At 36.1% G+C, this 25285-nt stretch overlaps 2 protein-coding genes and 1 long non-coding RNA gene across 3 annotated transcripts; all 3 read right to left on the bottom strand.

Annotated features, from left to right (window-relative positions):
• Positions 1–1037: 1037 nt before the first annotated feature.
• On the bottom strand, positions 1038–7275 carry LOC138349435 (uncharacterized). The gene is made up of 2 exons (XR_011221920.1): positions 7064–7275; positions 1038–1288 (listed from the first exon to the last, which is right to left on the bottom strand). It is a non-coding gene; the product is annotated as an uncharacterized lncRNA (long non-coding RNA).
• Positions 7276–21060: 13785 nt separating this feature from the next.
• LOC138337485 (uncharacterized) lies at positions 21061–21390 on the bottom strand. The gene has a single exon (XM_069287399.1). The coding sequence runs from the start codon at positions 21388–21390 to the stop codon at positions 21061–21063; it is 330 nt and encodes a 109-aa protein (XP_069143500.1).
• Positions 21391–22504: 1114 nt separating this feature from the next.
• Positions 22505–25056, bottom strand: LOC112941869 (uncharacterized). Its single transcript, XM_069287398.1, has 3 exons — positions 24848–25056; positions 24408–24757; positions 22505–22656 (listed from the first exon to the last, which is right to left on the bottom strand). Exons 1-3 carry the CDS (start codon positions 25054–25056, stop codon positions 22505–22507), a joined length of 711 nt encoding a protein of 236 aa, XP_069143499.1.
• Positions 25057–25285: the final 229 nt, after the last annotated feature.

Raw genomic sequence — 25285 nt, 5'->3', positions numbered from 1 at the left:
GAACATACTCCACTAACTCAAACCTATATCTAAGCTAGAATATAATTGGCAAGCGTCCTCAAAAGCATGAGAGCGTCCCAAATCTGGAAAAATGCGCCACGTCCAGATAGCTTCAACGTCAGCCTGTAAGTTCTAACATCCACCTGTGCCTGGACCTAAAAATGTAGATGTATGGGATTAGTACACACGTGTACTAAGTATTGGTATATGCAAGCACACACCAAGGACATGAATTATTAAGAAGAGTTCTATCCTATCGATATGAATTACGGAAATTCAAGTCAGTGGACTGGCAAATTTCGGATTAGGAAAGTCATGCCATGAGAGTAACATGTGTCATCATACTTATCATTTTGCAAACAACACATAACATATTAAACATATCTTATCACATAGTGCATATCACACTTTCATATGAAATGAGACCTTGTAATCATGGACTTGACATTAGGACTTCCCAAAATGAGGTCTCAACACATGGAACCTCAACTAGAGAGCCTTTTTTAACAAACACAGAGTCTGCTTCATTCATTCATATGTACTTCATTTTCATTCTTTCATATACTAGTGCAGCCACCAGTCATACCTAACATGTATTTAAAAACTCTCATCGAGTTCTCTATGCAATGACCAAGAATAACCTAGTGTTATTACTTAAGTATAGATCACATTTTGATTATCCTATCCGAACACCTTTGGTATCGTTCATTTTGTTATGTCCATTCGTTGAGGCTGGCCTCATTTTTTCTTTGGGAACTTTAACTTTAACCGACATAGATCATGTGAGCATCATGCAATCCAGTGTGTAATCCTCACATCGAAAAGAGGTGGAATCACCTATCAGAACAAGAGTGTAGACCCCAGACGAGACCGATGTCGTTGACCTCTCAGAGGTCACAGACAAGCCTACATACGTCGTTCTTACTTTGTCTAGTTTAATTTAAGCGAAAAATTTGAATTTGTTTCCTTAACATACATAATAATCATTATATTAGATTCATAACTTTTCACCATCAACCATCAAACATTATGATTATGAAATGAATGAAATAGTTTAATATAACATCAAATGTAAACTTGCCAAAATGTTATCAATACAATGTCTGAAAGAAAAGCAGAAAGAATTGCTAGTGGAACATACTCCACTAGATCAATACTATATCTAAGCTAGAATATAATGGGCAATAATCCTCGAAAGCATTAGGGTCGACCAAGTCTGGATGAAAGCTCCACGTCCGGATAGTTGTAACACTGTACTGTAAGATCTAATGTCCACCGGTGACTGCACCTATAAATAGATAATTGTATGGAATTAGTACACACTTTTACTAAGTATGGGTATATGCAATAACACACAAAGGACATTCATGAAAAAGAATAGCTATTTCCTAACAACATGATGTATGGAAAATCAAGTCAGTGGACTTACCAAATTAAGATTAGGAAAGTGAGTGAGCTTTCAAAATTTGGATTAGGAAAGTTTATGAGCTTTCCAAATTTGTATTAGGAAAGTTATGCCATGAGAGTAACATGCATCATCATACTTAAAATTTTGCACACAACACACAACAGCGTACACATAACTCATATAATAACTCATATAACACATAACACTGTTCATATCATTCATTCGTATGCCATGAGACCTTGGAATCATAGACTTGACATTAAGACTTCAAAAAATGAGGTCTCAACATATGGGACCTCAACTAGGGAGTCTAATTTAGCAAATACAGAGTCTGCTTCATTTATTCATATGTACTTCATTTCATTTCATACATGGGCCAGTATAAACATAAGCTATAGCTTGGATGTAGTTTAAGACTTTCATCGGGTTCGTTGTTCAATGACAAAGAATGACCTAATGTCATTACATGAATCTAACTCACCTTTTGATTATCCTATCTAACACCTTTGGTATCATTCGTTTCATTATGTGCATCATTTGAGGATGACCTCATTCATTCATTAGGAACTTTAACTTTAACCAACATAGATCATGTGAGCATCATGAAATACAGTGTCCTGAAACCCCACACAGAAAAGAGGTGGAATCACTGGCCAAACTAACCCAAAACATGCCAACATACGTGGGAATTGAACCCTGCTAGATTCCTACACTAGCAGTATAGGTTTGAAGACTAGGAGATATAAGGAGAGCCATATCTGGCATGCCGGATAGTCTCATCTCATGAGAAATACGTTAACCTTCGCCCTTCTCGAAAGAAGGCATCACCGCTCATAGCTAGTCTATCGTTGCTCAGTAAAAAGTTCTATTACATTCAACTCATACGTCATAGAAGATGGCTTCTAGTATGACGTTATCATAGCTCAATAGATTATTTCTCATCTTATATTTAGTATTAAGTATGTTAATCTCAATACTTTCGTTTGAGTGTTCATAAAGACTGGTCTCTTAATTAACTTTACACTCGCCTAGGTGATTACATTTTGGTAACATTTTCTTAGGCTCATTTGAGATTGATCTCATCTTTTAAATTAGTCTCATATCATGTTTTCACCAGATTCATCAACATTAGCACATTTTCTCTTCATAATTAACTCACCCCTTTTTTGGTGAAAGTTTAATTTCATCATATGCCAATGCACTTGGCCATTTTGTTTTTCACCCTCTTACTTAACACTTATAGGTTTTTATCATTTCATTACATAATAATCATTTCATCGTATGCCAATGCACTTGGCCATTTAGTGTGTTTTACACTCGTACTTAACCCTTATAGGGTTATATCATTTCATTACATACATCATAGGTTCACTTATCTTTAAATGTATGTTAGATTTATGGGTCTATACATACAAGCCATGAGGCTTCATTCATAGTTCGTTTAAGTGATTCATATCTTCCTAAGACTAAGTAGTACAAAACTTATACATCTAATATGTATGCCAAGTTCTCGATTTCGATCTATGTAGGCAACATTATTCTTGAAGGTTTAATTCAAGTATGACTTATGCATCTATACAGAATTTGGGCAAGGGAACTCTATTTCTAATACCTTAGACAACACTTACATTTTTTTCATTTATTGTATATTGGTCCACATGACATTGTTACCCTACATCGAGCCCCAACATCATTGTTTCCTCTTTATTTTTCTCCTTTAAATTACCTCTTACTTGGCCGAGGGGTTGTGGGATCAAACCCCCACACCCACTTTTACATTTTTTTAAAATCTATTTGTTCTTGTCTATTTCGAGTTGATTATGAGGTTCTGGGATCAAACCCCTACAACATCTCTTTATTTTTCTTTTATTCTCCTCCATAAATATGCCTAAGAGGTCGTGGGTTCGATTCCCACACGCCTCCCCCTTTATTTTCTTTTATTCACCTCGTTAACCTACCTAAGAGGTCGTGGGTTCGATTCCCACACGCCTCCCCATTTAGTTTTCTTTTATTCTCCTCCTTAATCTGCCTAAGAGGTCCTGCGTTCGATTCCCACACGCCTCCCCCTTTAGTTTTCTTTTATGCTCCTCTTTAAATCTGATTGAGAGGTGGTGGGTTCGAATTCCACTACTATAATTTCTTATTTTTTTCTTTTAAGTTACATTTCCAGCCAATACCATGGTTCGAATCCCCTTCACCACATTTCTTTTACTTCTTTATTTTCATGATTTTTAACATGGTGAGGTCACAGGTTCAATCATCCATGACCTCACTTGTTTTAATATTTTTTTACAACATTTTGAACCCTCTTTGTTAACCGAAATTCATCACTAGAAGATGGAAATTTTATTTTAATTTTTCAGTATCCTTTCATCAAGTTACACCTATTCTTAGGGGAATTTCTGTAGTGCATTTAGAACGTTTTAGGTGCGTTTTCATGGATTCGTTTAAACAAGATATTATCCCTCAAATCAGCCACATTTCAGCTCATATGAACATCACATTTACCTCAACATGTGTACATTAAATATAAAGAACTATCGTTCCATTTCAAGTCCTAAACCATGAACAATAGCCACAGTAACACACACATACACATGTAGTTACATTTTCGGAAACATCAACATAAGTCACATAATTCAAAAAATTCATATAAAGACATAATAATCACACAAACACGTTTCATTCCTAGTTTTCTACCAGCAAACATAACCAACCTATGATTCAATGGGAGCTAGTGACAGGAACATGAAACGGGGAACAATCCTAGTTTTCGGAATGAATACTCTGAACCTTAAGGGGTCTCTTGGGAAAGGGACAAAGAAAGAAGAGAACACATAACTTTTTGACGTTCAAACCTTGACTTTATTCCCAAAGAACCCCTCCAAACACACGTCCAAATCCAATAGCTTCAACACCAACTTGACAGAAAAACCCTCTATTTGCCTAACGTGTTTGATTAGTTGTTTGTTTATAATTTTCGTTGTGAGTTATTAAAGTGTGAAGAACTTTGGTTTACCTACTGTTTTTGAACGTTATTTGGCAGAGAAAAATGTGAGTGAGAGTGATAGAGAAGTGAGAGAGAGAGATGAGCATGGGAGAGAAGCGTTTTCTTAGGCTTAGGAGTCTAGTTTAGGACTTAGTCAAATAAGGTTTTATTTAATTATTAAACATCTGATTTCCTTTTATTTTAAATCACCTAATAAATAATAAATATAACTTAATTACATTTATTTACCAACTTAAATTAAAAACAATTTAATTCATTGCTTCCACCTAGGTTTAACTCGGGTGGAGCAAGATTTCACTTCAAGAGCCCAATTCCTCCCTCTCTACCAAAATGACCCTCCATATTATTAATTAAATAATTAATTATATATTTAAGGTAATTATGATACTACCCTTAGCCTGAAAAAAGACCATTTTACCCCTAGACCCTCCAAACCTAATATTTTCCCTTTTTAGGTCCGGTAAAGACTCCTTCAAGTAAATCTTCTATTCGAGAGCCCTACAAGGTTGGACCCAACCTTTCCAAGCTCCACTAACTCCCCAAGTTAGTTGTCTTTGCTGTAGCAAGGGTTTCGAGGTCTGGTTCTACACGCATCAATCCGTGTGAACTGTAGTCTAATTCTTCGCATACTTGACACATTAAGCATTTCTTAGCATATCCATTTTAAGGGTTGTTACATCACTGGCCAAACTGAACCAAAACATGCTAGCGTATATAGGGAATCGAACCCCCCTAGATCGCTATATTGGCAGTATAGGTTCAAAGACTAGGAGATATAATGAGATCTATACCAGGCATGCCGGACAGTCTCATCTCATGAGAGTTACATGAACCTCCGCCCTTCCCGAAGGAAGGCATCACCGCTCATCATAAAGTTCTATTACATTCAACTCATCCATCATGGAAGTTGTCATCTAGCATGAGGACGTCATAGCTCATTAGATGATTTCTCATCTCATCATTAGTATTAAGTATGCATTAACTTCAATACTTTCATCACTGTTCATAGAGACTGGTCTCTTCATTAGCTTTACACTCTCATAGGTGAGTACGTTTTGGTAACATTTACTTAGACTCCTTTGAGATTGATCTCATGTTTCACATTAGCCTCCTATCATATTGTCAGCTCATTCATTATCTTTAACACATTTTCTTTTCATAATTACTCACCCATCACATGAATGTTCATTTCATCATATGCCAATGCACTTGGCCATTTAGTCTGTTTCACACTGTTTCTTAACCCTTCTAGGGTTACATCATTTTATCTCATACATCTTAGGCTCACTTACTTTTAAACGTATGCTATACTTATGAGTCCGAACATATAAGCCATGAGGCTTCATTAATAGTTTGTCTAAGTGATGCATGTTTACCCAAGATTATGTGGTACAATACTTATGCATCTTGTAGATATGCCAAGATATTGATTTCGATCTTTAGAGACTGTATTAATTAAATATTTGTTTACGGACTTATATGTCAATACGGAATTGGGCAAGGGAACCCGATTTTGAATCCCTTGAACATAACTTAATCTTATTTTAAACTTGATAATTGCATTTTTCAGATTTGGGATACCCTAGTTTGATTTCCATCAATCCAATAATGTTTCTTTCTTGTTCTCCTCTCCTTTTTCATTTTAACAAAAGGAGGTTGTAGGTTAAATCCACCACAAGCTCATTATTTTTCTTTTAATTTATATATTAGTTTTCTCACCTATTCAAGAGGTTATGGGTTCAATACTTACTCTCCACATTTATTTTCTCCTTTATTTTTCTCCTAACTCTCTCATCCATTCAAGAGTTTGTGGATTCAATCCCCAATCACCACATATTTTTCCTTTCAATTTTTACATGAAATTTTTATGTCATTTTAATTTGGTAAGGTCATGGGTTCAATCCCCAATGACCTCACATTTTATTTTTTTAAAACATAGCTAATTTTCCTCATCCTTGGCCGAGACTCAATATTTCCAACAAGCTGGAAATTTGGTCTCTTCCAACCCATTTTCCTCTCAATCTTTTGTTGATTTTTTTTGTAGCTTCCATGTTATGATGTATTAGGTTCAATCCTTAGATATATCAGTTATTTTACATTCATTTTTCATTCCATTTTGTACCACTTTGTTTGGCCGAACCCAACCTACCAAATGCTGGAAACTTGTTCACTATTTTCAGCTTCTTTTTATCATCATTCATACATTAATTCTTAAGGCATTTCGTGGATCATTTGGTGCATCTTTAAGTGTAATCTTTTTATGATTATATTTATATAAGAATTACAATTAAGTCCAGCAACATTACACCACTTTTACACCTCATAATTTACAAAAACATTCACACATAAAATTCAACCAGAAAGATATATCATTTTAAGGGTTAAAACAGAAAATCATGTCATGGCATACACACACATTTTTAACGACATTTCGGCAGACATACTTAGTCTTTCATAAAATTCCGAACACATTATCACAAAAATCACACTTCATACCTAATCTACAAGTAAACAAACCAACCTAAATCAGTGATAGCAGCTAGTGACAGGGAACATGTAGTGGGGAACAATCCCAGTTTACGAATAGTGTTATCTGGGTCTAAAGGGTCTCTTGGGAAAGGGAGAAAGAGTAAGAAAACCCATACCTGATTTTAAAGTTGTTCAACACTTGAAATTTCTGGCCAAAACTTCTCCAAATTCAGGTCCGATCCCAAAACTCACGCCTTAACCGGCTAGCGTATTACGTTTTTCTTAATGTTTTCGGATTGCTCTCTCGTTTTTGTTTTGCGTTTAAGTTCTTCAAGTGTGAATGAATTTTGTTTTCTGATTTTTTCCCCATGTTTGGCAGCCAGAAATAAAGTGTAAAATAAGATAGATATATATGTGAAAGAGAGAGAGATAAACGTGAAAGAGGTGAATGGCATAGGATTAGGTGAAGCAGTTTAGACTTAGTCAACTAGGACTCTTTCAAACTTTGAAAATCTGATTTAATTAGTTTATTAAATGACCATAATGCCCTTACAAAATAAAATTATAAACCTCCATTTTACCCACTTAAATGTTGCTTCCATCGAGGTTCAAACTCGTGACGTCCCCATCGCCAAAACGGGTCGCCCCGAGTCGACCCAACTCAAACCACTCCATAAATTAATTAATTAATAATAATAATCTGATTTTCCTTTTTCTTAAATCAGTATTTAAATATTAATTAATCAAATTAATTCACCAATATAAATAATCAAGTGAAATAATTTCTCCAAATTAGGTTTGAACCTGGGTGGAGCAAGATTTTTCTCGATGGGCTACTTCGGCCCTTTCAACACAAAACGCCCGTAAACCTTATTAATTAAATAATTAATTACATATTTAGGGTAATTACAATACTACCCTTAGCCTTGAAAAGACCATTTTATCCCTAGACCCTCCAAAGTTTAGATTTCCCCTTTTTATGTCCGGTAAAGACTCATCTGAGTAAATCTTCATATTCAGGAGCCCTACATGGCTGAACCCAACCTTTCCTAGATCAGCTAACTCCCCAAGTTAGTTGTCTTAGTTTTTGCAAGGGCTCAGAGGTCTGTTTCTACACCCATCAATCCGTGTTATACCGGCCTAATCATAGCCATTTTAGACACATTAAGCATTACTTAGAATATCCATTTTTAGGGTTGTTACAACTACGCTCGAATAGTGCCCTTTTCACCAAGATTGATTTCCAATGATCTAGCTATCCAAATTCAATTTTATAAAATCATACGAATTCCTTCACTATTTATCTAGCCGATTGTTTAATAAAATCAACATATACTCCACCCGATTGCTACCATGTTTCCATACACCATTATAACTCTAAATTCCTCCAATCTAAACGAGGTTGGAAATTCCTAGTACTACGAAAAAAAACTTTCTGAACCCAATTTTCCTCCATTGGCATTCCTATAACAATAAAACCCGATTATTATAATAGATACCAATTTACTCATCACTCATCTCGGGTGATCAACTAAGATATGTTGACTAGAAAAGGAACAAGGTAGTACCTAATTTGACGAAAAATTGCGGATAATTGTCTGGCATATCCTTTTCGGTCTCCCAAGAAACTTTCTTAACCGGACGATGTTTCCATTGAACCTTCACGGACTTAATCTCGGTCACCTCTACTTACTAACATCAGGATCAACAATAACAATTCGTTCCTCATCATATTAGATGTCCTTGTCTAGCTCTATTGTTCCCACTTAATAATATAGTCACCATCAACGTGATATATCATCAACATAGACAGATAATATACAAAATGTACACCTGAAAAAATTATGGGGTCACACTAATCTATAAGCCACCGGTCGTACATGTTCAAGGATCTCAAAGAGATAAATAAAGCGAGGACTCAACTTACTACTCTTACCAAATCTCATGACCCCGTTCATGGGTGACTCCTTGAGAAGAATATTCTGACCCATCCAGAATTCCATGTTTCTCATCTTGTGGTCAGTGTACTTCTTTTTTCAACTGCGCGCGGATATAAGTTTTGCCTGAATTCTCCTCACCTTATCTTGAGTATCCTTCACTAAGTCAATACCCAATGGTTTTACATCTCTAGATTCGAACCAACCTATGGGTGATCTATATCCCCTCCCATAACGCCTCAAAATGGTTTAATACCAATGCTCGAGTGATAACTATTATTATAAGAGAACTCACATATTCCAACACTTGTGTAGGCCTCTATGATTCTCTATTCATCTAGGATGGAAGGTTATACTAAAAGTGAGTTATGTTCCCAATTCATCATAAAATTTCCCATAAAACTTGGAAGTGAAAAGGGTGCCACGATCTGAGATGGTGGAAATGGGAGCATCATGCAGGCTCACTATGTCCTTTACATAAATTCTAGCCAATTGTTCAGCGTTGTAATCCACCGTCACCAGAATGAAATGGGATGACTTACTCAATCTAACAACTAAAACCCTAATCGAATCAAAAATCACAAATTTCTTTGAAAGACCAACCACAAAATCTATGGCTATCATTTCTCAGTTTTATTTCGGAATTGGCATCCTTTGAAGTGCCTCACAAGAGTTTGATGTTCATACTTCACTTTTTTACAATTTTGACACCTTGCCCCAAACATCTCAATGTCTTGTCTCATTCCCGACCACTAATACACTCGCTTCAGATCTCTATACATCTTTGTCATACCTATATGAATTGAATGGCGTGATCCATGGGCCTCCGCCAACAACTTTGAAATCAAATCGTCAACTCTTGTAACGCATATTCTACCCCTATAGTTGAGCATACAATTAGCATCTAATGTGGTTCCTTGAGACCTATTACAATTCTAAGCTTATCTATATCTCTATATTCAAATTACATGGCCTTTTTTTCACTACGAACATGGACTTAGCTTCAACACTAGCTAACAACCCACCTCTTTCAAAAATTGCCAACTGTACAAACTTAGACTCTAAGGTTTGAATTTCATTGTCCAACAATTGCTTGGTTCCATTCAAGTGAGCTTAAATACCCATACTTATTGTATTTTGACTCAAAGTGTATTCCATAATTTTTGGGTGAATACATGCTACAAACTACGATTATCTTTAATGACCTCATACTTAAATCCATACAAATAATATTGCCAAATTTTAAGACCAAATACCACTGCTGCCATTTCCAAATCATGAGTAGGATATTTTTGCTTGTGCCCCTTCAATTGAAGCGAGGCATACACTATCACATTCTTATTTTTCATCAACCCAACACCCAATCCAGAATGTGAAGCATCAAAATAAAACACAAAGTCCTTACCCTTAATTGATAATACTAGAATGGGCGCGGAAGTAAAAAGAGCCTTAAACTTTTGGAAGATGTCCTCACATTTTTCAGTCCATTCAAAGGGTACCTCTTTATTGGTCAGATAGATCAAATGTGTACGAATTGAAGCATAATTCTTAACAAAATGATGATAGTAACTAGCAAGTCCCGCAAAACTCTTAACATCTCTCACTGATGTAGGTCGTACCTAATCCTCTACCATCTCAACCTTTTGGGGATTACCCTTAACCCTTACTTTGACACCACATGCCCAAAAAATTCAACCGACTTCAACAAAAAATCACTCTTGGAAAAACTTAACATATAATATTTATCTTCCAAGGATACCCAACAACAGTACGAAGATTGTTTGCATGTTCTTCTACATTTTTAAAATACACCAAAATGTCATCAATAATGACTATGAAAAAAGAGTCAAGAATGGTCTTGAATATTCCATTCATCAAGCTCGTGAAGGCTGCAAGTGCATTAGTCAACCTAAACAGTTGAAAATTCATAGTGCCCATAACGAGTCCTATATGTTGTTTTGGGTATATTTTCAGGAATAATCTTGCATTGATGGTACCCAATTTTGTATGTGAATCTTAGATAAGACTATTGCACTTTGTAATTAATCAAAAAGATCATATATCCTATGAAAGGGGTACCTATTCTTTATTGTGACCTAATTCAATTACATGTAATCTATGCACATACTCATGCTACCATCCTTCTTCTTAACAAACAAAAGTGGAGCACCGCATGGGGAAACAATTGGACGAATAAAAACCTTATTAAGAAGCTCTTGGATAGAGCCTTAAGATCTCTCAACTCCACCAGAGCCATGCGATATGGAGGGATAGAAATGGGGCGCGTATTAGCTCTAATTAAACACAAAAATCTATGTTTCTTTCCGAGGCATGTCAGGCAAATCATTTGAAAAAACATCACAAAATTGGAACCCCGCTGAATAGACCCAAATGATGGAGCTTCAATCTTAACATCCCAAAAAAAATGAGCCAAATAAGCTAAAAAACATTGCTCTACTAATTTACTTGTCCGGATAGAGGATATGATATTAACTTTCTTATGCTTGTACACACCATTTTACTCTAATTTTTCCCTTCCTAGAATTTCTAGAGTCATAGACATAGAATTACAATGAAGAATAGAAAAATGGGGAGACAAAAAGTCATGCTTAAGATTATGTTGAAGTCATCCATGTCCAGAATCACCAATTTAGCCCAAGTGTAAATTCCCATGAACAAAATAGGGCAAGAGCGATAAACATGGGTAACTATGACTGACATGCCAAGTGGGGTAAAATATATATAGGATCATCAAGAATATCATGTAATATCTCAAGATCATAGGCGAATCTCATAGACACATAAGAATAAGTGGAACTTAAATCAAATAACAGATTAACCATTAGGTTGTAGACAAGAATAGTACATTGAATCATTGCATCAGAAGCATTTTCCTCATTCTTGCACGGGAAGGCATAACATTGAGCTATATCATCCACTTGAGCTACCTCCTACCTGGTCGCGTGTTACCTCTACCTTCGTTACCGTTTCCTCTGCCTCTATTACATTTTTTATTTCCTCCTCGTCCTACATGTGGACGTCCACTACCATTACTACCATTTCCCGTGTATACAATTTCTCGAGAAGGTTGCTGTCGACTAAAGTTGACACAACTGTGGGTAGTTTCTCATCATATGTCCAAATTCCCCACAACTAAAGAAAGTGCGGAATCTATACGGTCTGCTTCGCACCACGTTCCCAACACGCTGATCAACTAAAAAATTATTAAAAGGAGTTCTTGAATAGTTACCACTAGAGTTAATCTTATCAAACTAAATTTGCTTAGCTTCGAGTGTAGGTCGACCGGATCCTCTAGCATAGGAGTACTGAAAATTTCCAAAATTCTTGACCCTCTTAGCCAACGCCTTAGCTTGACCGTCTCGCTTCACCCCCTCCACTTTGTTGACATAATCAATCACTTTATTAAAACTCCTTCCTGTAGAAAATAACACTTTAAGGTCAAAATTCAAACCTCTAATAAACAATTAAATCCTGTTCTCTGTCATGGTAACACAATGTGTAGCATATCTAGATAACACGTGGAACTTGACTTCATAAGTAGCCACATACATACTACCCCGGTATAGTACCATGAACTCATCCTTCTTGTAGTATCTCAAAGTCGTAGGCACATATTTCTCTAAAAATAAGTCATGAAATTGGGTCCAACTAAGTGGAGATAATGTACAGGCTTTGTTCCATGTAAGCTCTCCACAATTGCTTGGCCTCACCTTGAATTTAAAAGGACACCAACTCAGCTCCATGTTGGTGAATGATACCCAGCTTATGCAACCTCTCGTAACAATGTATTATGAACTCATAAGAGTTATCTATTTCCGAACCAAGAAATACCTTGGCTTGAGTTTCACGAACTAGGTCAACATATTATCCTCATTACATTTCGTCACAAAACCCAACAAAGGACGAAAGAAGGTATCGTTACCGCCCTCCTCAACCATCTTGGGCATATTGTTAGCAACAGTGGCATTTGCGGGGTCTTGAGTAGGTGGAATCATCCCTGGACCGGCCAACCCTTTCAAAAAGTAATGATCTATTGAGCTAACACTGGATCCATGGGAGGGATTCCATGACTTTAGCTTGCCCTCCTTCTTCTTGTTCAACCTCTTCAATATTCTCAATGTACTCATCATCTTCTATCACCTCCTTATGTGTTAGAGGGTTCTCATTCACCGGAACATGGTCATTTTGTACCTAACTCACAATAGGCGCCATGGTCATTTTGTACCTAATTCACAATAGGAGCCACTCTCCTACGGTCATTACTCTTACATCTTCTCTACTCATGCCTCTACTGCGCGTGACCTCTCACTACGGGTCCCTCAACTGGAGCAGTAGCAGAAACTATGGCCTTAAAGTCGTTAAACCTAACCATCTAGAGATAGAAGAGTGAAAGAAGTTAGATACCAATTTGAATTGTCAAATACCAATTGAAATCAAGTCATATTGAGAAGTAGACAAAAGAAAATGGAGATTTCCTAAAAACAAAACTAAAGGTGTGCCCGTACGGTTCCGCGAGACTCTAAAAGACTTTTTTCGGTACATCGACATCAACGAACCTATGCTCTGATACCAACTTTTTTACTATCCAGACCATCGTGATTGACACCAAAACTATAACTCGATTGGAAAATCACTAGAGACCAACCAAAAAATTATACCAAAAAACTAACGCATTTAACATAAAAAGGCAAGTTAAATAATTAAGACAAGGTTCCATTACTAAATAAATATCTAACAACTGACTAATAATGCAGAAGATAAACCATGAATCTGAAAGTTGATGTACCTAAACTGGAAATGATAACCAAGTCTAACAAGAATTTCTAATGATCTATCTCACTAAATAAAACAAGGTATAGGTACAAAAATGATGGACATAGAATAAAGAGAAATACACGGAAGCCCGGACGATGTGGCTCACCCTTGAACTCGAAGTGATTACCGATATCCTAAGTGATCTTTGTCAACAGTCGCATGAAGATACCCTATTCTAAATAAAAATAATAGCAGGTGCATAATTAGTACACAACTACCAAGTACTAGTATGATTACACAACTATCCCACTAGTATAACATAAACAAGCAATAACAACATTATAACACAAGCATAAATATCAACATATTCAATACTATTATAAAAACCAATATCACAGTTCACAGGCTTCATCACATAGTTTGTCCTCTAATGAAATACAAATTCAAACTATAGCATGCCGAAATGTGGAAATCCGATACCTTTTTTATGCCAGAACGTGGCAATTGATCCCAGTTAGCATGCCAAAATATGGCAATCCAATCTATGTTAGAGTGCTAGAACGTGGAAGTCGATCCCAATCACATATCAATAAACATCAACATCACGCATTCAAGTCATGATTTTATGGTATCAATATTCATATATCTAATTTCAATATCTACGATCAATATTGCAACATTCATACGTATAAAAGTATCACAACAAAGATAACAAAGTGTATATCACAGAATCATAGAATTATAACCATCACCTACCTCAAAACATGTTTGAAACCATAGACAACTTGATCTTTCCCTTTCGTTATTGGCTCCGCTTGTTCTTGGTCTACAAATAACGATCTATATACAGGAAACAACATAAAAAAATACTAAATTCCAAGAATAATATCAAACTATGTACCCTAGTTAAAACCCATAACCCCAACTAGTCAATTTAGTTTAATTTACACCACAGGATTCTTCATGAAATCCTTCCCCATCAATATTGACCCATTCTAAAACACTATACATATTGCAAAATGAATTTGGGGAGTGAAAAACTTACCTCTAGCTTCAAGAATGATGGAACACACGTTGGAATACCCCAGGGGTCATATCTTAACTCAAAAATTTTTTTAAAAAAAACTTAAAATAAGGTTGTCTAAGGGTTTTATTTATAATTTTGAAATCCGTCAACCCGCTACAACGTCACCCATTTTTCTATATGGGCATAGCTATAGCGACGCTAATCACGCCGCATCAACACAAAGCGAATTAGTGAACTTCCCTAAAAACAATCCCAAAATCATTTAATTCCATCTCTGTGTCGCCCGCTACAATGGTACCCATTTTCTCTAGCGGTGTGGCTGCAGCGACACTAAGCAAGGCAGGGAGCTTCTTAAGGGAATTCTACTTTTCCCATTTTACAACATACTTTTAACTCACTACACTCACAAAGTTCCCTTAATACCAAGATCGATTCATGATGATCTACTTATCCAAATTAAATTTCGTAAAGTAGTTCGTATTAATATATGGTTAACTAACCAATTATGTAATCAAATCCATATTTACTCAACCTATTGCTACCAATTTTCCTTACACCTTAATGACTCTAAATTCCCCTAAATCTGGACAAGGTTGAGAAAATTCTAGTACTACTAAAAGAATTCTTTTGACCTCGATTTTTTCCCATTAATATTCCAATAAAGATGGAATCATGTCATTACACTATTCTAAAAAGCACTAAATGAATCATGTAAAAAGTATGATCCTTCTCTACCTATCATGCCTACATGTTTTATACGGGCTATGAGTTATCTGAACTACCCTCATACCTGTACCCAATACTACTCCCAAAACATTATACGAGCTCTTATGTTCATACTTCTTTATGTGATGTGAGATAATTTCTCAAAAACTTAGCTCAAATGCTATATTGGAAATTAAAGTGTCCACTCTTTCTTAATTGTGAAATCATTTACACTTTTCTGAAAAAGTATCTCAAAGGCTCATTTGAAATCTCTGTTTCTGTTCTTATTTAAATATGAAAAACATTTAAAACTTCTTGAAAATACATAGTTCTCATATACTTATTTGAAGAAAAGAACTTCAAATCTGAAATCTTTGTTTAACCTTGACACTTATATAGTAAAACAAGTTAAAATGTTTGTGAAAGACTATAAGAACTTATCTTGACTTAACTCTCAACTTCTTGACATGACTCTTAACTTCTTGACTTGACTCTTAATTTCTTGATTTAAATCTTGACTTTCCTTGAATTGAATTATGGAATCAAGGATCCTACTTTGTGATAGAAAAGATCTCATGATGTTTAGAAATTATTTTAGATATGAAGAACAAGGTTCTTGAAGAACTTTAGATAAGAAATTTAATAGAAACTTTGAAACCCCTAGCTTGAAGGTAAATGATCAACAAAACCTTTTGTGAGATTCTTAAATTCTCTTTGGCTAAGAATTATGATTTTTCATGAGTAAAGATGAAAAATCTTAATGTTTTTAACCTTTTATTAGTCAAGAAATTCGTTTATGGTTTTCTTGGAGGTAAAAAAAAAACCCTTTTTAATGTGTATTTCTCGGGTAATTTGTAAAAACATTGTATAAAATAGTCATAACTTTTTTTTCAAAAATTTGAATGACGCAAAATTAGTGGCATTGGAAAGTAGGTTCAATTACATTTAATTGGATAGTTTATTTCTCACGTAACTCTTAAATCCTTCAAGAGCATTTATGAAGAACTCATCAAGAACTTAAATACTTAAATTTCAAGAATGATATTATGCTGAATAAATCATGATTACTATGTGGGTGAATTAACCCAAAACTGTATAAGCTCAAATACATTGTAGGGATCACGATCACCCCTTGACGAAATCCACAAGTGATTCTTGAATGTTCTTGACGAATCATGAATTTTCTTCCCTTTTCTCCATGACCTAGCTTGAAATTAAATTTTCTACACTGACTAAAATATGAATTTACTGAATTAAACTCCTTAAAATGAGTTAATTAAGTTGTGTAAGAAAAGACCAAACTACCCTTCTAAAATGAGGTTTTTAGACTTTCTTTAACCCTAACTCGTAAGAACTACGAATTGTGCAAACTCAGTTGCATTTGAATATAATTCCAAGATCTTTGCAATCATATCTTGTAATACACCTAACACATCATTATGTAGGAGTTATGTCCGTTTGAAGTTAACCAAAAACTATTTTTTTCCAACCGAAGTAAATTCCCCGATATCCATTCTTTCCAAATTTCACCATTTTCAATTCTTAGCTTCTTCCTAGTTATTTCAAATCGAGAGATTTTACAATATCTACCCCTTGGATACATTCTTCCTCGAATGAGATTACTCTTACTAGGCTAAGGGTGTAATATGCAACAATTCATTTCAAACACCAAACAAGCAGTGCAAATACAACATGCGAACTCATAATTAAAGGGTACTAAGATGAAAATTAGTTCCTTGATATGGAGTTTATGCGTATTTGTAGAGATGTGGATATATCTTCTTCATATCGTCTTGAACTTCCCAAGTAGCTACTTCAACAAATTGGTTCCTCTAAAAGACATTCACTAATGCATCCTCCTTTTGTTTTAATCTAGGTAACTTGGCGATCTAGAATATGAACCGGAATATCCTTATAACATAAGTTATAATTGATCTCAATATTTTCAGTTGGTACGATCAATGGAGGATTTCCCATGCTCTTCTTGTACATGGATATGTGAAATATCGGATACACTGCTGCTGAATCTTGTGGTAGCTCCAACTCATAAGCTATATTGTCAATCCTTTTGGATATTCTATAAGGTCCAATATAACTGGCAATAAGTTTCCCCTTTTTACAAAACCTCATAAAACCCTTCATAGGTGAAACCTTGAAATATACTCAATCATTTGATCCAAACTCTAACTCCCTCCCCGTAACATCAGTGTAGGATATCTGAGGACTCTGCGCTGTTTTAACCTCTTCTGAATCACTTTTGCCTTCTCCATAGCTTGATGATCAGAATTTTGTCCTATCAACTCTGCTTCACCGACTTCAAACTATTTAATAGGGGATTTGCATCTTCTCCCATAAAGATTTCATAAGGAGTTATCTGGATGCTAAAGTGATAACTATTATTGCCAATGAACTCAAGGAGAGGTAGGTAATCATCCCAATTACCCTAGAAATAAATCACACAATCTACATTGATACCTCACAACCCTATGTCCCCCTTATTTAAAAGTAATCACTTTTTGTATATGAATACTTGACTTTAATTCAAGCAATAAAGGATCTTGGTCTTACTATGTTTTACTTCTGACACTAATGATGATTCAACCCCATTCATGACCACTACTCCTTCTTCTATTGAATGCAATAATCAAACTCCGAGTTGTGAAAGTCTAAGCGCCTCTTTTGCTAACTCTTTCATATCTTCCTAAAATTGAGTTGAACTACGCATAGACAACATACTCATGCTATAAAAAAAATTAGCCTTTACTAGGTGATAGGGAATACTCATGTAATAATCCTTGAGTAATTCTAACCACCGCCTATCAATATGTACACCATACAAATAATGACGCCATATCATCAAAGCGAATATTAGAGAAGCCACCTCTATGTCATGGATTGGGTAATAATTCTTATGAACTTTCAACTTTTTTGAGGCATAAGTTATAACCTTTCCCTTCTACATTACAACATAACCCGAACGAATTCATGATTTATCAAAATGCACCACAAAATCTTAAGTACCTTCTGGTAATGTCAAAATTGAGGTCGTAGTCAACCTCTTCTTAAATTCCAGAAAGCTTTTATCACATGCTTTAGATCATTGAAACTTAATTATCTTCTTAGTGAACTTGGTCAAAGGAGACGAAGAAGATGAAAATCCCCCTACAAACCTTCTGTAATAGCCAACCAAACCCAAGAAATTCCTAATATCATGTGGATATGTGGGTCTAAGCCAACACTTAACTGCTTATATATTTTTAGTATAAACTCTAATGCCATCGCCAGACACTATGTGGCCAAAGACCCGCAAATCCAAGCCAAACTCACACTTGGAGAACATGACATACAACTCTTTCTCCTTCAAGTATCAATAACTATTCTGAGATGACTAACATGATCTTCTTCATTCCTTGAATAGATTATTATTTCATCAATGAAGACAATAACAAACTGTCACACCTCGAGCTACCCCCGAGACGCGTACACAGAATCTAGGGCTCAAACGATCCCATGTTAACCCTGCTGGCATTATCATGAGCATACTATAGAAAATATACTATTACGCAAGCTAAATAATAATTTAATCTGAAAAGATGGGGAATACCCTTATTCTATAACTGATATATTTGAAAACAATGAGTTTAATACAAAGGAAATATAAACTCAATACTAAGCTGAATCTAACTATGTCTTAAATAAGCCTCTAAACTAGACTAGAAATACTGGGACAAGACCTAGAAAATTAGCAAAAACTGAAAATAAGTGACTAAATTATTAAATGAAACTCATAATTGTTGTCCTCGAAGAATCAGGACTCAACACTGAACCTGCTGAAATATAGACCAGAAATCAAACTATGTGTGATCAGGATGCTGAGAAACTGAACCTACATCGTGAAGATGTAGCGCACGTATGCGTCAGTACTTGAAAATTACTGAGCATGTAGGATAGAGTAAAGTTGAAATAAAATATAACTGAACAAGCATAAAAGCAAATATAATAATTTTATATGATAAACTGAACCCTAAGCTAAATGGATGCAATGAACAATTTATAACATGCTGAAACTAAATACTGAATATAATGATAAATGGTTAATGTAGAGAGTCGGAATGATCTGTGGGAGCTACTAATAAAAGAAAATAAAACCACATGAGCTAAATGTGGCGTTTGATGTTTACGCCCCATCGAGAGGACCCAATATACCCTGCAAAAGTTATAAAGGCATGCAGGCGTGATCCCGAAAATGATTTCACACAGACGGGACTTACAACCTACTTGGCTAGTAGTTCTGGGACTATTTGGGTACGCTAAACCCTAGTCCAACTCAGTATTATGCTACTCCCATGGATTTTATAAATTTACTATTTATGTATATGTTTATGTAAATACAAGATAACTCAAAACTGAACATGCAAACTGAGAATGCAACAATTAATCTAGGAATTATGCATTTATAACTTAGGCATGTATATCTGAAGTGTCCGAAATATCTGAACTAGCATGTGTATTTCAAGAACTAATGAAATACAAAGCTAGGGTTATGAAATTCATGCGATAATTGTGTAATAAAATTATAATCTCATTTGGAACATACATTTAATCAAATCATGAAGTTCTGTTGATGTTCTAGAAACCCTAGATATAATCATGATAATAAAAACAATAATCAAATCGAAAACTAGGGACCCATTGGGTGAAAGGAACCCACTAGTGAAATCCTACATACTTGGTGATGAAATCCACGAAAAAGTACTTAAGTGTCGGAGATAGAATTGCTGGAGCTTGCTGCATTCTTGAACTAGGGTTCTTGAGATTTTTCTCCCTTGTTACTTCTAATTTTCTATGTTTTGATTTAATTATTTGACTTAGATATGTGTTAGTTACATTTCTAGGGTTAAACTGACTAAAATCTGATGATTTAGGGTCAAAACGACGTAACTTAGGTTTCAAAATGAAGTGGAAAAGATCCAAATGACCCCTGGGATAGTTGTTGCCAGACCAAACAATGGCCACGACTGACGGTCCGTCGTCTGACCGATGCCCCATCTTTGGGTCCATCGATTGGGATTGTTCGATAGGCCTTTACTAAAATAGGCATAACTTTTTAGTCGAAGGTCTGATTTTAGAAAGGTGGGTAGATATGGAAAGCTAATTCAAATATGTATCTGTGGATAGGTCATAAGACACATAATTAATTTTGAGCTAAGAGTTATGACCAATTGAAGTTGACCCAACTACGTTTCCTTTTAACTGTCTGCAAATTTTCCACCTACGCACCATGCTGGTCATTTGTAGAACTTGTCAGAGAGAGTGTAAATGGGAGTCTCGATCAATGGTCCGTCCGTCGATCAAGACATAGCCAATTTTTCCTAGTTGAATTTTTGGGAGTTTCTAATCCCATCGACGGTGGTGAAGGACGGACCATCGTTGCCACCGTTGGTTGCACGTACAAATTTTTTTTTGAAAATGATTTTTGGTCTATTTTGGCTAAGGGGTGTTAGCTTTTGTCCCCGTGGGAACATTCATCCTCGAATGAAGACGAAATAGCTGAAATAGAGGGAGAGAGCTGCAAAACCCACTACTAAACACTAAGAACTGAGTTTCTGACTAAATTGAGTTTAAGTACATCCAAATACGCTGAAAATGCACGTACAAACTGAAGGAACATGATTCTAACACTAAATTTATGCATGAATGACTGGAAAATTAAAGAGGAACTATTACCTCAAGATGGAGTGAAATCGGAAGGAAAGAAGTTCGAATACTTGGCTTTCATGGCTGCTTCTGCTTCCAAAGTAGCTCCCTCTGCGAACTGACTTCTCCAAAAAACTTTGACCAGATCGACTTCTTTGCTTCTCAAACTTATGACATGAAGGTCAAGAGTCTCAAGTGGCACATCCTCATAAGAAAGACTACCGTTCATTGCCACACTCTCCAATGGCACTATAGAGGCTGGATCACCCACACACTTCTTCAAGAGTGAGATGTGGAAGACCGGATGCACTTCAACTAATTCTGCTGGCAACTCTAACTCATACGCCACCTTTCCAACCATTTTCAATATCTTGGGCCTAGATATATAATATTGACTTCCCTTTCTTTTCAAATCTCATCACCCCTTTTTCAGGTGAGACTTTCAGAAAAATCCTATCATCAAATTTGAACTCTAGTTTCCTTCTCCTTATATCTGCATAAGATTTCTGACGACTTTGGGATGTCTTAAGTCTATCTCTAAGGAGTTGCACTTTCTCCATTGAATAAAGGATTGAATCTGACCTTATCAAAGTTGCTTTACCTACTTCAAACCAACCAACAGGAGAACTACATCTACGCCCATATAAAGACTCATAAGGGGCAATCTGAATGTTGGAATGGTAGTTATTATTGTAGGAAAACTGAATAAGAGGAAGGTAATCATCCCAACTACCTTTGAAATCGATCACACAACCTCTCAACATATCCTCTATTGTCTAAATTGTACGCTGTACCCGACCATCCATCTGTGGATGAAATGTTGTACTAAGGTTAACTTGAGTACCAAGACCTTTCTGAAATGACTTCTAGAAATGAGAGGTACTAAGGACCTCTATCTGAGATGATAGACAAAGGAACCCCAAAAACCTCACAATTTAATTGATGTAAAGCTTATCATAGTCCTCCGCCAAATCTGCAGTCTTGACAGCTAAAAAGCAAGAAGACTTAGTCATTCTATAAACTATCACCCAAATGGAGTCGTGCTATCTGGGAGTACGCGGTAATCCTGTGATTAAGTTTGTATTGATCACATCCCACTTCCAATTAGGAATATTGATCTCTTTAGTTGTAGATCCTGGTTTCTGATGTTCTACCTTGACTTGCATGCAATTGGGTGACTTACTCACAAAATCTGCTATATCCCTCTTTATGCCATTCCACCAATAGACTTCTCGCAGATCGAGGTACATCATAGTGGCACCTGAATGAATAGAATACCTAGATTTATAGGCTTCTGCAAGAATATGTTGCCTCAACTCACCCACATTAGGAACACACAGTCTACCCTGGTAGAGAAATACACTATCTCCCCCTTGGGAAAAAACCTCCACTCTCTTATTATGGACTACACCGTTAAGTTCAAGCAAGATTTGTTCACTATCTTGCTTTTCATTAACCTCCACTATTAAAGATTATTATGTCCCATTCTGAACTGTTACACCACTTTCTGATATGCTAATAAGTCCATCTCCCAAGCGAGCAATCCTGTGAACATCCTTCACTAGCTCCTTCCTTTCTTTCTCAACATGGGCTACACTACCCATAAGTAATCTACTAAGAGCATATTCTACTACATTAGCCTTATCATAATCATTAAGGAATTCAAGCCATCTCCTCTTGCACAGATTTAACTATTTTTTGGTGAACACATACTGAAGGCGCTTATGGTCAGTGAACACAATACAAGTAGTGTATCCAGATCTTGAGTGGAAACACCACTAATGCAACCACAAGGTTATGAGTTCGATAGTTCTTCTCATGAACCTTAAGTTGTCAAGAGGCATAAGCTATCACCTAACCTCGCTGCATGAACACATAACCTAGGCCAACTCTGGAAACATCACAATAGATCACACAACCATATGAACCCTCTGATAGATTAAAGATATGAGTTGTAGTCAATCTAGATTTCAACTCTTCAATGTTTTTCTCACAATCATCATACTATTTGAATTTGACCATCTTCTGAGTCAACCTAGTCAATTGTGTGGCTATGGATGAAAATCCTTCCACAAACCTTCTGTAATAACCCTCTATACCTAAGAAACTTCTGCTATCCCTAGCATAGATATGTCTCGGCATTGTTTCACTACTCCTATCTTCTGTGAATCTACTAGGATCCATTTTCTAGCTACAATGTGACAAAAGAATGAAACGGATTTCAATCAGAACTCACATTTATTGAACATAGAGAATAATTCGCGATCCTTATGAGTCTGCAGAACAACTCTGAAATGACTTACATGTTCTTCCTCACTCCTAGAGTAAATGAGGATATTATCAATAAATACAATAACGAACAAGTCCATATACTGTTTGACAACAATGTTCATCAAATCCATGAAAAATGCAGGAGCATTAGTTAGTCCAAACGACATAACTACAAATACATAATGAGCATACCGAGTTCTGTAGGTTGTTTTCGGAATGTCACTATCTCTGACTCTGATGTGATAATAATCTTATTTGAGGTCTATCTTAGAGAAATGTCTAGCAACCTGAAGTTGATCAAACAAATCAACAATCATAGGGACTGGACATTTATTCTTTATTCTGACCTTTTTCAACTATATATAGTCAATGCACATATTGAGAGAACCATCTTTCTTCGTTAGGAACAAAACTGGTGCACCCCATGGTGAAATACTAGGTCTTATGAAGCCTCTATCTAGAAGGTCTTTCAACTAATAATTCAATTCATTATGTTCTGGTGGAGCCATTCTCTATGGAGGAATAGAAATAAGCTAGGTATCTAGAAGGATATCAATTTCAAAGTTGATTTCTCGTTCGGGAGGGACACTGGAAATAAGTTCTCGAATTCATAGACTACTGGAACTGACTCAAGAGTTGGGCTTTCAAGGATAGAATCCATAAACCTAACTAGACTATAGAGATAACCTGTAAAGATCATCTTTTTGGCCTTAAGGTAAGAAATAAATTGACCCATAGGTACTAAGCTACTACCCTTCCATTCTAAGATTTGTTCCTCTTGAAACTTGAAATGAACAATCCTAGTTCTACAATCGAACGAGGCATAACATGAGTGTAACCAATCCATGCCTAGAATGATATCGACATCTACCATTACTAACTCTACTAGATCTGCTGAGGTGACTTTCAGAGTGACTATGACAATGCAATTTCTGTATACCCGTCTAGCTATAACTGGATCACCGACTAGAGTAGAGACTAACAAAGGTTCTGAGAGAGTTTTTCGACTGACATTGAATTGGAATTCAATGTAAGTAGTTACTTAAGGAAGAGTAGCCCCTGGATATAAAAATACATAAATATCAAGGGCAAAGACACATAATGTACCAGTGTTAACATTAGGAGAATTTTCCTGATCTTGGCGTGCCTGAACAACGTACAACCTGTAGTGGCACTGACTGCCACATGTACTTGATAAGTTACCCTGCTGAGTTGGGCGACTGGCTGGTGCTACTGAAGTTATAGACTGAGCTCTACCATTTCCACGTCCTTGACCTTGTCTAGAAGGACAATCCCTAAACTTGTGACCAAACTGACCGCACCCAAAACATTCCTCTTTTCCTGCATGACACTTGACTAGATAGTTCTTATCACACATAGGGAAAGTGGGGTAAGTCTTGGTGCCTGAAACACATCTCTGAGTTTTCGAGCCTAGTGATTTACCCTTCTGATCGTACCTATTCTTGGAGAATGGAACACTAGCAGATGATGGGGCTGGAGCCGAAAACTTCTACTGAACCTGCACGCAATTTCCACCACCCGATTACTGCTGAGAATAGTCATAGTACCCAGTCCTAGCCTTCTTATTTTCCTTAGACTGTTCCCTAAGTTTATCAACCTCAACCTGCTTAGCATGAGTCAGAAGTCTAGAGATGTTCATATCTCCAGATAACAATACATTTCTGCACTCAGTTTTCACCAAATCTGATACCCCATACAAGAACTTAGTCATCTGCACCCTGGAGTCAACAACCATGTGAGATCATACCTGGAGAGTTGGTTAAACTTGAGTCCATACTCTTGGATTGTCATGTTACCCTGCTTTAAGTTCATGAATTCTTGGGCTTTTGCTCTATTGGGAAAAACCTTTCTAGAGAAGTCTCACTAAATCAAACCCAAGTGACAGGAGCCACATTTTCACCCCTATCCTCATTGCACTGAGTTTACTAGATATAGCAACGTTCTTTACCTAGTATGGTACTAAC

The sequence above is a fragment of the Solanum lycopersicum genome, chromosome 7 (assembly GCF_036512215.1).
Source record: "Solanum lycopersicum chromosome 7, SLM_r2.1".
In the NCBI taxonomy this organism is placed as follows: domain Eukaryota; kingdom Viridiplantae; phylum Streptophyta; class Magnoliopsida; order Solanales; family Solanaceae; genus Solanum; species Solanum lycopersicum.
This window is presented reverse-complemented; position numbering and strand designations above follow the sequence as displayed.